At 39.1% G+C, this 17,935-nt stretch overlaps 1 protein-coding gene across 4 annotated transcripts in view; it reads right to left on the reverse strand.

The window, feature by feature from the left end:
• The window catches only part of DPYD (dihydropyrimidine dehydrogenase), a 352,519-nt gene that overhangs the window by 50,232 nt on the left and 284,352 nt on the right, over positions 1-17,935 (reverse strand). For 3 of the 4 annotated variants that reach the window (XM_013186603.3, XM_048067133.2, XM_013186607.3), the window contains one exon: positions 14,074-14,216. In XM_013186603.3, the coding sequence (XP_013042057.3) occupies positions 14,074-14,216 (143 nt within the window). Of the gene's footprint in view, positions 1-2,758; positions 13,623-14,073; positions 14,217-17,935 lie in introns of those variants that run through there. The other variant, XM_067001566.1, reaches the window with a different exon arrangement.

The raw sequence follows: 17,935 nt of genomic DNA on the forward strand, positions 1-17,935 counted from the left end.
AACTCTGGAGTATCCCGGGGGACTGCATGCAAGACCTATGCCATTCATGCAGAGCCCTGGACAAAGTGGCTGAGGCATTTCCAGCCAGATCACCCACTGAAGCAATTCCTGTTCAATGCTGTCCTTGCCTTTTCCAATGAGGGATGTCTGTTTCAAATCACTATTAAACAACTTTGCCAGCAATGAATTTGAGGTAAGTGGTGTTAGAGACAATAGTTTGGATAAAAATTTCATTTTTACACCCTCCGAAATATATGTTGTTCTCTTCAGAATATGAGTGCAAAATAATTGTCTTTATGAAAATGGAAGTAACAGTAAGGAGGCAGATGAGTGGCAGTGATACACAGTCTAGAAGTAAGATTGATGGGTATATATTTGTATATACAAACGCAAATCACATAGCTTGACTGTTCTACCATATTAGTTTCCATTTGTTGCAGCTGTACAACATCAAAGCAGTGATGTCCCCATATATAGCATTTAGTGGTAATGTAACGGGCTACCAAAAAAAAAAATATCAAAGTGAGAGTTTCTAAGTAGTTTCCTGGCAATTGAGACAGCAGGCTCTTTCATCTGTGCTGTAACTGTGGCAGTGCATTGATTTAAACTCCTTCTGAGATCTCAAATGCTTTTATATTCTTAGGTCTTGCTGGCTGCTTTCTTTTTGTTTTTTTTTTCACCTTCAAATGATAAAATTCTAGCATTTAGCAGAATGCCATCTTGCTTCCCCAGAAGACAGAAACTTATTTCAGCTTTGGTTCTAAACTGCATAGGATCTCTAAATAAAATAGCTCTCAAAATGCCATCCTATTAGGCAATCAGCCTTTGACTTCACAGTTTCTAATATTCTTATCATAGCAAGGGGATAAACAACTATTATTCCTCTGAGATACCTGTAAGAGTTTTTATGATGAATTAATTTTTTTCCATTAATTTGTCAGACTTCCTTTGAAATATTTTTACTGATATGCCCAAATGGTAAGCAAAAGAATTATGAGCTGTTTTGATTTTATATTATATATTCTACTTTAACATTATTTATCATCATCTTATAGAAGCTTTCTTTTTCTACTAAAATTCTTCCTGATAACTATTGAAGACATAAATCCACATTTCTGTTAGAGAAACATTTATGAATGACTCTAAGCTGTTTTTCAAGGTATAGTTGAAGCTACTGCTTTTTTGATTAGTGTCTATTGACTAAGATTCTTGTAGAAAAAAAGCTGAAATCATAAATGAATGCAAGGTGCTTCAGGAAGGATCCTATTTGTGCCTATCTGGATACCCACATAAATCAATGGCCTTAAGAAAATTAATTTTATTTTTGTGGGAAAAAGCATGATTTTAATCTGGGGAAAGGCATACATGCAATTTAAAAATTATTCTCAGTAGCAACTAGCAAAAATTTACTCAACCAAAGGGAGATCTTTCAGGGCCCTGCAATCTATCTGCTGCATAGCCCTTGCCCATGGAAATTAAAATGCTTGTTTTGTAACCCCACTACAATGATTTAGATGTGCCCAGCTTTACAAAATGAAAAGCAGTATACACCGCGTTGGTTGCCCAACACAATACTCATACTAAAGTGAAAAGAACTGCAACTTGAGAGTAAGGACACATATAAAATCTTCTCTGAGAGATGTTTCTGTAGTTACAGTCATCAGGACACCAATGCCCATGGAAAGACTGCCTATATACCAATGGTTCCTAATCCTCATGTCTCGTTGAGCACCGACTTACCAGTACATTAAATGCATAGCCTAAATTACACTTTCTATCAGCAATTATAACTTTTGCTGGAGGGTTGTAGGATTAAGAATATTAGGGGAAGTGGATTATCAGACAATGTGCTGCACTCTCTGGAAAAAAGCAAGATTCTTTGTTTCAAAGAATAAATTTGTAACTAAGGAAAAGCTTTCCAAATATTGATACGGTACAGATGGAATGATTTGATTCATTCACATTAGCTGCTTAAATGACTCTAGAGATACAGGTTAGCAGATGGGATGTTACTTAACAAGGCTTCAGATACTGGATCAAGATGCAAAACTGATTTGGATGATGGCTGATAGCCTTTTTAAAACATCAAAATCGAGCTAATATACATGAACTAATGAACTACTATTTGTTCCAAAGTCCAATACGGCTTTCAAAAAGCAGTTTGATGGACTCATATGTTACACCTATGAATGGTCTGAGTTATGGGAAAAAAAACAAACACACACTTTTTTTTTTAAAACTGAGTTCTAGACTTAAAGTCCTAATGAGCTGAGGGCTTACTGGTGAGATTCGAGGGGTAACAAACAGCAGAAAGATTCAAAGATGCTAACTGTTCCAGGGTTTGCAGAGTAGGCAACCATCCACATGTGGGCTTAAGAAACCTATATATAAAAAACAAATAAACACTGTATGGTCAGATGTCATGTGAGTGTCAGTAAGGAAATATTTTAGTTATTTTGTTATACCTAGAATTTTTTCATAGAATTTCACTGAAGGGCTTGGGTTGGAAGGGACCTTAAAGACCACCTAGTTCCAACCCCCCGTCATAGACAGGGATGCTATCCTCTAGATCAGGTTGCCCAGGGCCCCATTCAGCCTGGACTTGAACACTTCCAGGGATGGAGCATCCACAGCTTCTCTGGGCAACCTGTTCTGGTACCTCATCACCCTCTAAGTGAAGAATATCCTCCTCACATCTGTTAGTTTAAAATGGTGCCCCCTTGTCCCATCAACTTCCTACATGTGTAAAAAGATGCTCTTCTTTTTTTTTTTTTATACGTCCCTTTTAAGTACTGAAAGGCCACAATGAGCTCTCCCCAGAGCCTTCTCTTCTCCAGGCTGAAGATCCTCAACTCTCTCTTTCTTCATACAGGAGGTGCTCTAGACCTCTGAACAGCTTCGTGGTCCTCCTCTGGACCCACTCTAACAGCCCCACACCCTTCTTGTGCTGGGGGCCCCAGGCTTGGATGCAGCACTCCATGTCGGACCTCACAAGTGAAGAGCAGAGGGGCACAATCACCTCCCTACACCTGCTGGCCACTCCTCTCTTGACTCAGCCGGCCTTCTGGGCTGCAAGCGCACACTGCTGGCTCATGTCAAGCTTTTTGTCCACCAGAACCCCCAAGTCTCTGTCTACAGAGCTGCTCTCAGTGAGTTCTCCCAGTCTGTGTTCATGTCTGGGATTGCCCCAACCCAGGTGCAGCACCTTGCACTTGGAGAGAGAGTTCAAAGAGTACTCTTGAGAGTACCTCAGGAGAGTTCATCAGTCAAGCTTAAGGTAAGGTGCTATTCTAATCAAAAGTATAGGTTAATGTCAGTAAGTAATGAAGCTCAAAATGAACTATAAGGAGATGAAGGTACGCAGTCTAAGCAAGACAAGCTTGTGGGATAAGTGCTCTGTCTCCTGAACAGCTTGGATCCTCTCTACAACAGGACGATATAATGCTGAAGCAGTGTTGAGCACAGCTGAGCTGACATTTACAGAGGAAATTGGAATTCGGAGTGGGAAATCGGTACTTATCAAGGGACCTGAATGATGCAATTTTGTATCCCAAGTCTTTGAGAAGGGAAATGCGGAAGAAATCAAGAATTTTCAGAAGGCTCCCTGTAGTAATTGTTTTTTTTATTTTTTTTTAATTTTTATTTTTTTCCCCCTCCTGTCAGCCACCCGTAGAGGAATGGTTATATTTCCTTATCTCACTAGAGCATTCTGTCAGTTCTTGGAACTACAAAGTGGACCTTTATGCAGTAGGTGGGCACACACACTGATAAAAGAGCTGATCATGATCATCTTTCCTAAGAAAACAAATATGATTCCACATGCCTTGAGCATTGAGGAGTGTGGAAACAGCCTCATAATCAGCCATCTACAGCAAATTGTATCACTGTACTCTAGATCTATAAAATGAAAGATATCTTTGAAAGCAGATGAATTAACTCCCCTGTGTAAACAGTGCAATCACATACACAGGCTCTCCAAGTATCTTTAAATATATGTTGAATATCACTTCATATTTCATTTATTAACACCTAAAGGTCTCACCTCTCCCTTACAAGTTCTGTTGTGGAAAATGAAATCTTTCAGTTCTCCCAGTGGTTCTCCAGCTGCTGGTACAGCATCAGCAGCTGTGCCAGGTAGATATAGATTTACTTGACATTTCCATATCCTATATCCTCCAATTCCTCCATAGATATTTCTAAACCAGATACCAGTTAACTTGCTCAGACCTGGTGGTTTGATGCTAAAAGTCATATACATACATAACAAATTTAGTTAGACGTTAGTAGCATGTTTAAGATTTCATATTTTGAGGGCTAAACAACAGGAACTCCATCCTCTCTTGACTGGAGTTGGTTAGTTTTTCCATTTTGGAAATGCATATTTGTCAGAAGTGAGAGTGGCTCTAGGAAAACACGCTTTTCAGAAAAGAACCGTGTTCGGAAAAATGTGCATAAAAAAGTTTCAGAATTGCCAATATGTGCTGTTTGACAACATGGAATGCAACAGTTCTATTTAACTTGAAAATGCCTGTTTTGCAATCCAAGTTAATTGGAATGAAAAGGTCAAAACTAAAATATGTTGCAAAATGACTGAAACAGAATTTTGATTCACTCAAATAATACTTTTTCCTTAAACGTGTTAATTCCACACATTTTTAGAAGTCTCACTAGCAGTTTAAACTGAAAACCTTTTTCATCCTTAAACTTCCCTGTGACAGAAGAACTATTTCCTGGTCATTGACTTCTCCCCATGCAGCTTTCCTGTGGCCTCTTATACTGCAGGAGGGTAAACACATCGGTAATGCAAAGGTTCATTAATGCATAACAGATTCAAGTTAAACCTTCAGAGTTCTTCAACCCAGGACATTCTGAATCAGGCACAGCAGGGACTTGAACCCAAATCTATTTTGATTAAATTAAATTTGTCAATGAAAAACAGTTTCGTCAAAGAAGTTTTCAACAAACCCTAATGAGAACCATCTACTGAGGGACGTCATCCTGTGACCAGAATTTTGAAAGCCTCAGACCTCTCAAAATCAAACAGAAAAGCAATTTTTCCATTTTGGAACCTCAGTTCAGTCCTGCAATGATTAACCCCTCATCCTTGTGAGTCTTTCCCTCTAGTACTGTCACATTTTATTTCAGTTAAAATTACTTTCATCCTTTATCAGCTTGCCTGTACGAATTTGTGCAGCAGCTGCTGTGTCCATTGAAGAGTGAGATTCATGTGAATAAAATAGTTCTGACCCTCTGAGTCCTTCGTGCCTGAGATAAAAACCCACTTCCACATTTCCTTGGGGATTGTTTTACCTATCTCTGTCCAAACAATAAATATCAGTAAGAAAAGCAGCAACATAACTCAGATATTGAAGGAAATTAAACCCTTTGTTAAATGTACTGCCAGCTTCAGAAAAAATGGTTTCTCTGTTTGTTTCTTTCATTCAAATTGCATGGATAAAAGGACCTCTCTGTAGACAGATCAAGCTGTGTCAGGGGGCTTATGTTGTAGCAGGAAAAATACTTCAAAAGGCATCAGGGCTCCCATTCCCAGATTGCTTCCTCCTGCCTGGGCAGAAAAAAGATTTCTCTACTCCTAGGGAAACCTGCGGAATGGTCACCTGGTCTTGTCAAACTGCGATTGCACCGAGCCCAAGCTGAGCTGCACAGCAGTTCACGTACACCAGGGTGGTTCCGGGACTGTGCCTTGCCAGAGCTGGCTGCTCCACCGCCTCCTCACCCTTTCTTCCTTTCGCTGCTAGCTACAGCCTCAGACTGACAGATCAACAGAGCTGCTCTGATACAAAATGGAAAACTTCTTGCATGCGTACTTTCTTTGTATGGCTGATAATGTTTCCGAGAAAAACATCTCTGACAGCAGAGCTTTGCAATCCTGAAAATTTTGCATTTTCCTCTTTTAAGAAAACCAGGTCCTCTGCAGTTAAAATAAGTATAATTTCAAACAAAATTCAGGAAATTCCTTAAGTAATTATTGGAGATGGCAGTACTAAGAAAAGAAAATCATCGTTTTCCACTGTGCTTGTCTTTCCTTCTATTTACATTTTCAATGTCCAACAGGGAATTGGGTACATTTTCAGTTTCAATTTCCAGTCACTTCCACACCGGCACACAAGGGTAACTCCTCTACAACAAAGCTAGCTTTGTGGCTGAAAGCAACCTGAGCTGAATAAAACAACCTGCCCACAATTTCTTACATCTTAACTGAGCCTCTTTTGAAGAGTCATCTCCATATTGCTTTTATTTTGTAAACTTCTAAACAGAACTCACTTGTTGTCAATTCATATCATGTGGTTTTATCTACAGGGACAACAGCTCTGTGCTTGTTCAGACAAGATAGCAGTAGCATGAATCCACACTAGTAGTGTGTATCCACATTAAAAATAGCAACAACAGTGCTGGATTGGAAAGAGAGGCAGTACTCTGGATCCTTGGGGTGAGGAAGGAGAGACAGTGTTACCAAAGCAATTACTCTTCGTATGTCCTCAATTGCTAAAGTCACCAAACCCCCAGACCCAGCGCTGCAGGGCAGACACCTGGTAGAAGTGGGGATGGGAGGCTCGGGGATGCCCAGGTATAAGACTAGGGAGCAAATCCTCTGCAGAGGTTGGGAGTGACTGCCATAGACCAGCATTTGAGCTGATGCTCAACTGAGACAATTTAATAATTGTTATTAAATAATTATTACCATTCAGTGATAGTTAAACCTCCTTTGCATGAGAATCCATTATAAGAATGACAAATAGCAATTGTTATGGAATGAGCTTGAATTCATTCTTACAAATTTATGAAATAACAATCCTATCTATGCAAACCTCATTTACTAGCTGGTGAAATGAGCAGAAAGAAAGGAAAGTTAATAGATAAATCCCTTAAGCAGCTCCAAAAAAAAGTAAAACTACTGCAAAACTGCACAAAATAAAAGGTAGTGTTAGCTTAGAGTTCAGTTCATAACTTTACAACGCGATGATTTGAATATTGCAACTCTTCATTAAAAGTGGCTAATAATAAATGTAAAAATAAATAATGAAAACCTGCTATAAACCTGATATTTGTATCTAGCCATGACCAAAAAACTTTCTAGAATTTTTTGTCCAACCAATTCAGATTTTCAGTGAAAGGAAATCTCACAGAAAATTCTCACCAGCAATTAGCAATTTCCATCCCAAGTACGTGTAGCACAGCAAGTGTGGCAGTCCTCTAATGTTTTTTTTTTTTTTTTTATTAGCAAAGGAAGACAGACAGTTGAGAACAGGTTGAGTTTCTCTAATTAGCAGTGAGCTAAGAAAAAAGCAGAAAATAATGAAATGTTTATTAGAAGGGATCACATATGTATCTGTCCAACTCCTCTCTCTTTCATGCTCATTTTTCTTTTGATTTTATTTCGACATGTTCAAACAGCACTTTGTTCCCTCTTTTGTTTCTCCATGTACTGTAAATTTCAGCTCTGCAGAGAAGAGCCACTCCATTCAGTGCTGCATCCATTGAAGACTTTTTTAAGCATGAGGCTCTGTGAGCAGCAGAGCTAATGATACCTGGCTTCCAGCAGGTCTGTGTCTCCTGGTTGGGTTCTCTGACGTCTAATAAGGTGTGACTGCCAATTAAAGCCTTTCCTGTGGCTGACACAGTCCTAGCAGCACTGTCCCATGTGGATTCTCAGAGGTCTAATAGAGGTGAGCTCATAGTGCTCTCTCTCTTACAGTGAAGGAATGCAGGTGCACACTCTTCTCTGCCTGACTTCTTCATTTTCTCAAAACCTGTTACAGCAAAATACTTTCTAACTTCTTCCAAATTTAAAAGAAAATGACCACAAATCTCAAATGTGACTGAGGATACTCAAAAGGACATGCAAACACATATTGAGTTTCTTTGGGAATGCAGGCTGTAGTGTTTTTTAAAACTATTTCTATCTGAGACTGTTTCTATCTGAATCAGAGGATTTACATCTGAAAAGTGGTTTTGCCTTAACTGTTATTTTGTTTCCTTAAAATTTTTGGCAGCCTTAAAGAGCCATTCTGTGAATCTGGTCTTGCTCGTACAATGTTGGTGGCCTGCCACTACATCCAGCAATCTATTCTTCATTCGCCCATTTCATTGGTGAGAGAAGAATTAGCTCCAACATCTTGACTTCTCTGTAACATGGACAGCTTTGTACAGGGAGGTTTGGATCTTCTACCCTGAGCCACAGACTGTGTCAGAAATTTCATGCTGTTAGCTGGTACCAAAGCCTACCTGTTCTCAGTCGCAATGGCTGGCAGAGCACTCTCTGACAGGAACCTCTCCACTGACAAGAAGCGAAGTCACCAGCCTCTGCTCCCCCATCACGCGGGTGTTCGGGCTGGCAGGGGCCGAGGCAGGGGGGCTCCTTGTGGGTCAGAGCAGGAGAGGCCCAGCCTTGCTCAGCCACACGGACTGCACCCTTTGGTTACGGCTTGCAGCCAGCTACCTGACTTGATTCTCCTTGCACAGAGCTGAGATTAGATGCAAGGGATTACTGAGCCCTTCCTCTGCACTCAAAGGCACTGTTATTCACCACAGGATTAAATAAATTGTTTCCAAGTGTCATCGGCGTAAACTTAACCTGGAATTCTAATGCACTGGGCCTGCTCCAGCACTGCCCTGCTCCAGCACTCCTGTGATTTCAGTCTCTTAGTTTCTCACTCTCCATACCGTTAAATGGCATAAGCAGTAATTCCTGGATGAGAATTTTTTGGCCTCATCTAGTCCTCACTTATCTCAATATCAGCATCTTCACTGACTTGAACAGACACTGAGATGGGCTTAAGAGAACACTAATTAAGTGCACAGAGAACCAGGTCTCTATTTCACGGTTCTGTAGCCATTAAAAAACTGAGAAAAACTGCATCAGTAACCTTGATGAAAACTAAAAATAAATTAGTTTTTATTTTTATTTATTTATTTATTTTTGAGATTGGGGTTGAGGAAATGGTAGCATCTAAACATTAAGATATGACAATGTTTATGAAATGGTATTTTTTTTCCTATCATTTCAGTGATTATATTTCCAGAGCCTTGCTTTTATTTTCTGACACAGGGCATTTTATACTGCGTAGAAGGGTTCCTCACAGGGTTTCACATTTGCACAAATACAATAACAATGCTCTCATAGTTCAAGTCCCACTATTTTGTGATGAAAAACCTTGTTTATTCACACACAAAGGGCCGTCCTGCTGTTATAAAAATCCCCTGGCTAAATGCTTCAGTAAAATGCCTGCCGAAGAAAAAATAATAATCTAACTGTCCTGAAGCCCCTGAGACTCTGGCTCCAAAGAGGTACCAACAAGAATTCTCCTTGAAAATGTTACAAAAAACGCAAGTACTCTCATAAAACAACTGCGTTCTGTGTTGGGGGGAGATTTTATCTCGCAGAAGCCAAAAATGTCCTTATTGCTTTCCCATCATGAGCTGTCATGCTTCCAGAACGGATTTTGTTCTTCATCAGATCCCTGGGGTCCTATGCAGAGCTGGCAGGGGGTTGGAGAGGAGGGCACAGGCAGATTCAGCGTTATGGCAGCTTGCCTCAGGGGCCGGGGTATTCCTGCTCTATTTCCTCATCTTTCCCTCACAGCTGCTCACTGGGTTAAACCCCATCTGAGGAGGGTCATGGTGTGAGTGCAGTAGGTGTGTATGAGTTGGAGACGACAGCGTGAGGACAAGAGCAGTGCCCATAGGGAAAGGACTACAAGGTGCTAAATCCCAGCTGGTGCTAGTGAGAGATGTAGGTGGGTGAAGGGAAAAGGCAGAGCTGTGGTGTGAGTGTGCCTTGAGCCTGTAAAGTGGCAGGGGTAGGGCCAGTGAATTTGATTTCCCACTTCCCGGACCAAGGCGAGATCTTGGACCGGTGAGGACCTGACCACTGCGCAGAGACACAGAGGCCTAGGACAGCTGCTGTGGCATCACCTCACAGCCTGTGGGCCCGATGGGAGCAGCAGCACTGCCCGTGCACCGGCCCTGGCTGCACTGCAGCAGTGCCTTTGCCTGGTCCTGATCCAGCTGAGCACAAGGGGGAGCCAGAAACAGGGCTTGGGGTAGAGCTACAGGCTGCCCCCCGGCAGATGGGCCCACAAAAGCAGAACTATGTGGGTGGATTTAAAATCTTTGCTATGTAGAGAGCCTTACAGACAGCCATGCTGGAGCATGCGGGGACACGAGTGTCCTCCATACTTTGTAAGAAAAGAAATTTGTTTGAAAAGAAGCCCATATTCTTTTCAAGTTAATGACTAAAACTCAAGATTAACAAAAGTGTTCCATATAACGTTAAAAGATTTTACCATGAAAAATGTATACTTCAGAAAGTACCCCTTTGTTCTACCTTTTTTTTTTTGTTACATCTGATAGAAATAATGACTACAGAATCTCTTTCAACAAAAGGTCATTTATGTCAATGGACAGAACACAGAGGATCAGATCACCTGCGGTAATTGCAAATTAATGCTCTACTGCTAATGCATTAACTACACAATATTGATCTACAATTGAATCATACAGGCTACTGTGAAGCGATTTTTACTTTAATATTTTTTACGCTTTTATTGCTTTTTCCATAATGCATTTTCTCTTTCCACTGGAATTTTCTATAATTGTCTCCATTTTTAATTTCCTACAGTGAGATGACTTTGAAAAATGTATGTCTACCTCAAAGCCTTGCAGAAATCTAACAAACCATCAGTGTGACATGCTAAATCACACACATGATGCAAAAGATGCAAAAAATCCAATATACATCTTATTTTGATAAATTGTGGCTTTAAAAAAAGCTCACTTTAAAGAAAACATACTTCAGCCTCACTGCAAGCGTACAGTAATGAACTGTACATCAAGAAGTTGCAGCTAGACATCTCTAGAGCATTGGCTATGTGAGACAAGTGCAGGACTGGATAAAGAAGTGCAGGATAGATATAGCTTTTTTTTTTTTTCCTTTTTTTCTGAATTTCATGCTTGCACTGAAAAAGGATTGGTGGATTTGTGTGTGTTACAAAAAACTACGGTCCCGGGGAATCAGCCGAAGAACAACTGAAAAGTTTCAGCATTTTTAATGAAAAATTAAAAAGTTTTGTCGTTGTTGTTTTCCCAACTGTTTCTGAAGTCCATAACATGGAAGAATGAGGCTATTTGCTGTATAAAATTTTAATCCCAGCTACAACTAACTACAATGAACCAGTGTGTTTTCAACATCTGATGCAAAACTTTCTTACATATGAACATTTTGTCAGTAACAACACTAAAATGTGTTCTAGTGGAGGGAATAGAACACACAGTGAGTAATGAAATTATTTCCCAGAACCATTCGCTAACATACCTGCTTAATACCACTTGCAGTGGTTGTAGCAAAAATAAAAATATGGTTTACCAACTGACTCCTGACTTGCATTCCTGTGTATGATGATTTTGTAAACGGAAAATAAATCCCCACATTTTAAAAATAAAAGCAATTGGAAAAAATAAGGGAGAACTGATTGCAGGTAAAATAGCTGCAGAGGAAAACCTGATCTTGCTTTTAATGGAGGTACATTTATTATTCATAAACCTCTTCTTGGAGAGATATGCCACATGGCAATTAAATCAACTCACACAAAGCCTTCATATTTTCCTTGTTCATGAACATCATCCTCTCCTGGCAGAGAAGACCACTCTCATTTGGCATAGCCAAGTGCAGAATGCACTCCTGCACTGCCAAAGCCCTGGCTGTTTGCTTTCTGCCTCTGGATTAGTCTCTCATAAGGTGTCTACGTGGTTTTGGAAACATAAAGTTAGACCCTAAAATGCACAGCACTGGGTTAATCTATTCACAACCACTTCCAACAGTATTCAAAGCAAATATTTCAGATAAAACTATGGGATGCATATGTAATTCTCCCAGTACAGTCCCAGCTCCTACTTAACTCAGAGACCAGCAAAATAGTAAATCTTAATACAATGAATCATTCAGTAGGTCACTTAATTTGGTATTACCTCCAGATTCTGTACTTGCTCTGTGTTTCGGTACTGAGAAAGCAACAGAAGTTTTCACTACTGAAGAAAGAACAACTAAGGCATTTGGTACCCAGGACAGGTGAGAGAGAAACTAGGATTTAGGGAAAAGTATATTAGCCAGCTATTCCTATGACCTTGTTGTCATACGGATTGACAACAAGGCTTGTACTGATTCTCATAATCATAATTATGTTCCATAGGTAATCTGTGAAGATGAGGTTGCCTTTTTCTGTCCATCACAACGTATCTTGCTTGAACAGCAAACAGATGTTTCAGTCTAGTCCTGGTCAAGTGTATCCCTTGTAAGAATATCTATATGGATTACCTGTCTTCCTCTCCCTTCCACTTGCCTTTCCTTAGATGAGGGAAGTATTTACAGCCTATACTCACAATCTTGCATGAGGTTTTCTAAAGGCTTATTTTTAAATAAATGTAATTGAACTAGTTCAGACCCTCACATAACACAGCACTTTTAGAATCCGTTTATCTCAGATTAGCTTAAATGTCTTCCCTGCTTCAGTGAAACAAAAATAGACCACTCAAACTGAGGATGGGTTTGATCCAGAGGAGTTTACAAGCAGTTCTAGAACTGATTAAAGTTAAACTGGTGAAGCCTGAGGACAAGAAAAGTTGTTGTTTTTTTTTTTTTTTTTTACCATCTCTGGGAAAAATCTCTTGGAAAGGGCAGAAGACCAGTATAGATCCAAGTCATTTCTGGAAGCCAGTTCCAGAGAAGTTAATCATTACTTAAGAGAAAATAATGATTTAAAAGCATGTAAAGCCAAAAATTCTCTCTCTCGAGCCCTGACTGGGATGTCTGCATTAGATATTTCAAAATTTCCCATTGCCATTGGGGCAAACTAACAGAAAAGAAAAGAAATAATAAAAAGTAAACAGCTAGACAGTCTATATAAAGGAAACATGCATAAATATCATTTTAAAACTTCATTTTTAGCCATCTAGAAACATATGTAGTAGAGGTAGAACAGAAAATCATTCCACTTTGTGTAGTTGCGATCATGTAACATCATAACTGACAAAGCCATCAAAACTGCAGCTCTATTAGCAATAACAAATGAAATGCATGCATAGCACTAAAACCATTCCCTTGCCATTCCTACTTTTTGTAGAAAAATACTGCTTTGTAATTTGTGCCATTACTTAGTACTTATATTGAAGAAGCTCTCAGAACACTGTATCAGAAAGGTAGATCTTTTGTCTGTTCACGAGAAAGGAAGTTTGAAGCATTCCCATAAAAACTAGAAAAATAGGAATTGTTATTAATAAAGGCAAACAACATAGCAAGTCTATAAAAAAGCAGTAGCCTTCCAATTCAGCTCCTCAAAATGATAACTTTTATGTACATAAAAAAAAAAAAGTTAAGTTGTCCTATGATTATTTTTTTTTTTGAAACAGCAAACAAGTGACTAATATCAATAGTTACCATAGCTGTGCAGAAAAGATGGTCACACTGAAACTAATTTTTAATGTCAAAGTGAACTGTGGGAATGAAACCACTCCAGCCATCCCATAGAGTGACACGAAGCCGATATCCACAGGATCCTCAGCTGCTGTCGTCTTTGATGGGAACTCTGCACTGAGGGGACAGGTATCTACCAGAATATAACAACATATAATGGAACTATATAACTTAACTACCACGCACTCCTTATCGACCCGTCTAACGTGTATGCTGCAATGATGCCCTGACATGCCTATTAGAGCATGGTAAGGGGCGGATTTCCAGACAATATTCTGGTGTTCATACCAACAGGCTACCAAGATGTTTAAAGTTTAAATCCCATAGATTATAGAAAAAAGCAGTAATATACTTATGGATAGCCTTTCCCCAGATTGGTATTGTGACACTCAAAGTCTTCTTTTGGCAACTCCTCCTCCTACTCCATCTAAAATGAATGTATTTTAGCGAGAAACATGTCTAAAAACATGAAAATTGCTTTCAGTGGTATAAAAAACCCACTATGCTAATGCTTGAAAGGAACATATATTATGCTGTTAATTACAGTTATTTTAATTTTCATGTTTTAAATAAAGAAAAGGTACCTGTAAAACAGAAGCTCCACTGTACAGGAACTGGAGCCCACTTTCAGCAGAATCGATGCCTCCAGTTGCTAAAATGGGAAATCCTGGAAGAGCACGGGCTATAGCAGACACTGCACGGAGGGCGATAGGCCTAATAGCATTTCCTACAGAAAACCAGAACACTTTGTTAGTAATGTCAGAGCATTCTCTGATATAATTTGTACATCCTTCACAATAGAAAAATCAAGAACTAACACTTAATTCTGAAATGCAGAGGTTATATTAATTATAAGAGGACATGAACTGGGTTTTAAGTGGTATTAATGCTTGTAAAGAATTATAAATTTGGGTGAAAAAAAATGCAAAAATATTTGGATAACATTGCAAAGGTGGCTTGAAAATTTTAGCTGATGCTCAGATCAAACCTAGCAATGTCTGAGACAGAAAGCAATATTTTACTAAACACTGTAGACAAAGAGATCTATGATTTTATATAAAGAATTGAGTTGATTTTTTTGAACACATATGTTGCACAAGTAAGAAGGCGCATCCCATTTATTTGTGTCTGACTAAAAATTGTTTAAAAGCACCATTTCACTGCACTTGACACTTCATATATTATTTAATATGTTTCCCCTTTGGATGTTTGTAGATTCAGATAATCCTTTAAGTAAGCCCCCGATAACTATTAATATGACAGTCAGAAGCTCAAAAGAGTAAAGTAATTCATTTAGGGTTAAATCTCCACAACTGCAGCTTACATTTTCAAATGTTATACAGAGGTTGAGCCAGACAACTCCTTGCTACATTTATAGGAGTTATGGTTAAAGTCTCAATATGTTGTCTGCAATGCATCTGCTTTGGCTGCTGCCTACTGATGGTAAGCAACTATTTAGAACATTCATATAAATGTTGCTCATTAATTGACGGATGATGTAGGCAGCTGACACATTCAACTATTTATTTTTAGGCTAGTTGGGATTTCTCTGGACAATTCCCTTATTCTTATAATTTCTATTTAATGTAGAGAACTTTTAGGATAATTTTACGTTATCATTGGAAAACAATACTGTAGTGTAAGGAAGGGATACATTACTCCCAGCGGAACTGGCTGGCTGCCAACCTACACAGGGAAATGGAAATGTAACGTGTTAGGTAACTTGGGGAAATGCTATGATATGAAACACTTCTGAACACCTTCCATGGGTACTGTTATAACCTTCAAAAATTTAACCTCCTACAAGGGCAAACAAGCAGAGGGAAAGAAAGAAAGAAAACCAATGCAATAAACTAAGGAAGTGGAAGAAGTAACAATTCAGGAGCACGGGAAGAGAGCAAACAGTAGTTACTGCACCAGCACAACTCTGCTTAGATGCCTGACCAACACTCGTTTCCTTCAGCTAAAACCTCCTTCTTCAACCCAACTGATCTGTGTTGACATCCTTCCTCTACCCTTTGTGAGCACAGAAGCCTGCTAGCTGGATTTTTAATCTAAGAAAGTCTTTAGCAAAAGCCAAGTTGCTTTTTTCAAGCAGCCCTGTCTCACTGAGCCCAGCATCAATCCTCCCTCCACCGTCCGCATCAGCTCTTCCTCTCAGGCAGAGTTTTACTGGTCCCCACGATGGACTTAGTGTCAGCTCAGGATTCTGCCCTCTAGAAACAGCCTCTGCCTTACTTCTGCATCAGCTAAGACCTCTGCAGTCTAGATGGATGGGTCAAATAAATAGGACAGTTGCACTGTCACTTTGTAAAGGAGACAGTTTGTCAAGGTACTTTTCCATTGCAGAAAACTGAAATTTTATTTGTCTTAACCATTAAAAATACTCCGCTTTCAGCTCACATTGCCTTTTACAACACATCACTGCCCTTCACTGCAACCCTGATAGACAGCACTGAATTCACAGGTCATCTGGGCTCATCAGTATTACACACATTGACATTCAAAAGCGCAGCTAAGCAGTCTCTATTGGCACCTGCTATGTATTCAGCACAAAATTATCTTCTTGAGCAATGGTATCTTCTGCTCGTTTAGGATAGACACCTTCTCAATATATACTTAATACAATACCTCTTCCTTCTTCAAGAGCTGGCCTGCTATCAGGACACATCAGACATTCTCCGATGTCCATGTCAGTGACCAGGCCTGCTCACAAGTTTTACACAGATACTTCTTGCTCGTTTAACAAAGGCTACATAGGGGTATGGTGTTTTCTGCGTATAAACTGCTATCTTCATAAATGGGCAGCCCAACCCGACGTGCACTAACAGTATATTTTGGGGGTAACTAGACATTGGTTCATAAAAATTATCAATCTCACAAAAAAAATGCCTTAAAGAATCTAATAACATAACAAAAGAGATCACACAAAAAGAAGCTGGAGCTGAACAGAAACTTTCCACTGGACAGTAATGACTATTTACCATCATTTGAGCTGGATCGATTGTAATGAGTTTGAAAGGAATAGAATGATTCTCTGAAAGAGGCTGGCTGCTAGTATCCAAAGAGCAAATATTACAACAGAATTGATGGCCCAGTCTTAGAGAAAGACCTGAAACAACAACAAAAAATGGAACCCAGGTGTTTACTCAGATTTATTTATAAAATCTTTCAGAGGCCATACATACTAAGACATTTACTAAACAGCCAAAACCATTGAAAATAACAAAAATCACTTGTTTGGAAAATTCTTCAAATATTCAGTGTTTGAAATTGAGGCTACAGGTAAGCATCAGACTTGTTATATTGCTTTCAGGCACTGACACAGCTACTCCAGAATCTCACTGTGATGAGGTAGTTATTTTTCAGAAAGGTGAAAGAATGCAGAAGCTGGTAGGTCTGAAATTGTGTGTCTACAGGGAAATTTCTTCCCAATCTGCATGAGTTAAAAACTGACATCTGCCTTAAGGCATGAAGTTTTATATTCTTTTAACCCCAATGTAACTCTGAGAGTTTGCATTCAATCAGTATTTAAGTCTTATAGACCCTTGATCTTAATGATACCCCGTAGAAAAGTTCCACATAAAAAATATTTCTAGATTATAATTGTTCCTTTTTTCAGTCTGATTAAATTAGTCACCTTCTCACTTTAATGAAGGTTTCCGTACAATGGTCAGTGAAGAAAAAGGAACAAATGACAGTTTATTTAAGGTTTCAGCACAATAGGTAATCAGAAAGGCCTTCAGTCAGCCTAAAGAAATCAAGCATATGATTTGATGAAGCCTAGCAGAGATGGCAGCAAGGCTTAGAATTTATTAAGAAACACATGCTTTTTAGTACTAGCTGCACTTGATATCCATAGCATGAGTTATTACTTACTTTTGGTGATTAGGAAATTAGTTATAAATCGGTACAATTGTGAAAGTATTCCATTCATCTATAATTCAACCAAATGAATTTAAAAACATTTCAGGAGTGCTTCTGATGAGAGTAAATAAATGGCTCTAATGACAATCAAAGGGTTGACCGAGGTGTCACCATTCATCCCAGCATTTTTTTCTTTAGCATTTGAGACAACAGAACACAGAAAGAGCATATCAGAACGTGCAGCCATTCTCCTGGACATTTCTCAGTCAACTGTTCAGAACCCTTCCCTTCTGTAATAAAAAGTGCTGGCCTGGAATACATTGTCATTTACTTGTGATAGCAGATCCCACTGCCTAGTGAAATGTTGAGAAAACCTTCCAGATAATAGAATAAATAAATAAAAACACACTGTAGTGAAGCCAAGCTATCATGAAACAAACAAACCAAATGGGCAATGAATTTGACCTAGTGTCTCTATTTTCCTGCATTTTCATGTGAGTACCACAGGAAGGTAATAAATTTCATTACAGAGATTTGTGGAGAAGGAGTTTTTAAAAGGCTGAAATAAAGGAGATTTAA

This window comes from Anser cygnoides, chromosome 8 (assembly GCF_040182565.1).
Source record: "Anser cygnoides isolate HZ-2024a breed goose chromosome 8, Taihu_goose_T2T_genome, whole genome shotgun sequence".
NCBI classification, from domain to species: domain Eukaryota; kingdom Metazoa; phylum Chordata; class Aves; order Anseriformes; family Anatidae; genus Anser; species Anser cygnoides.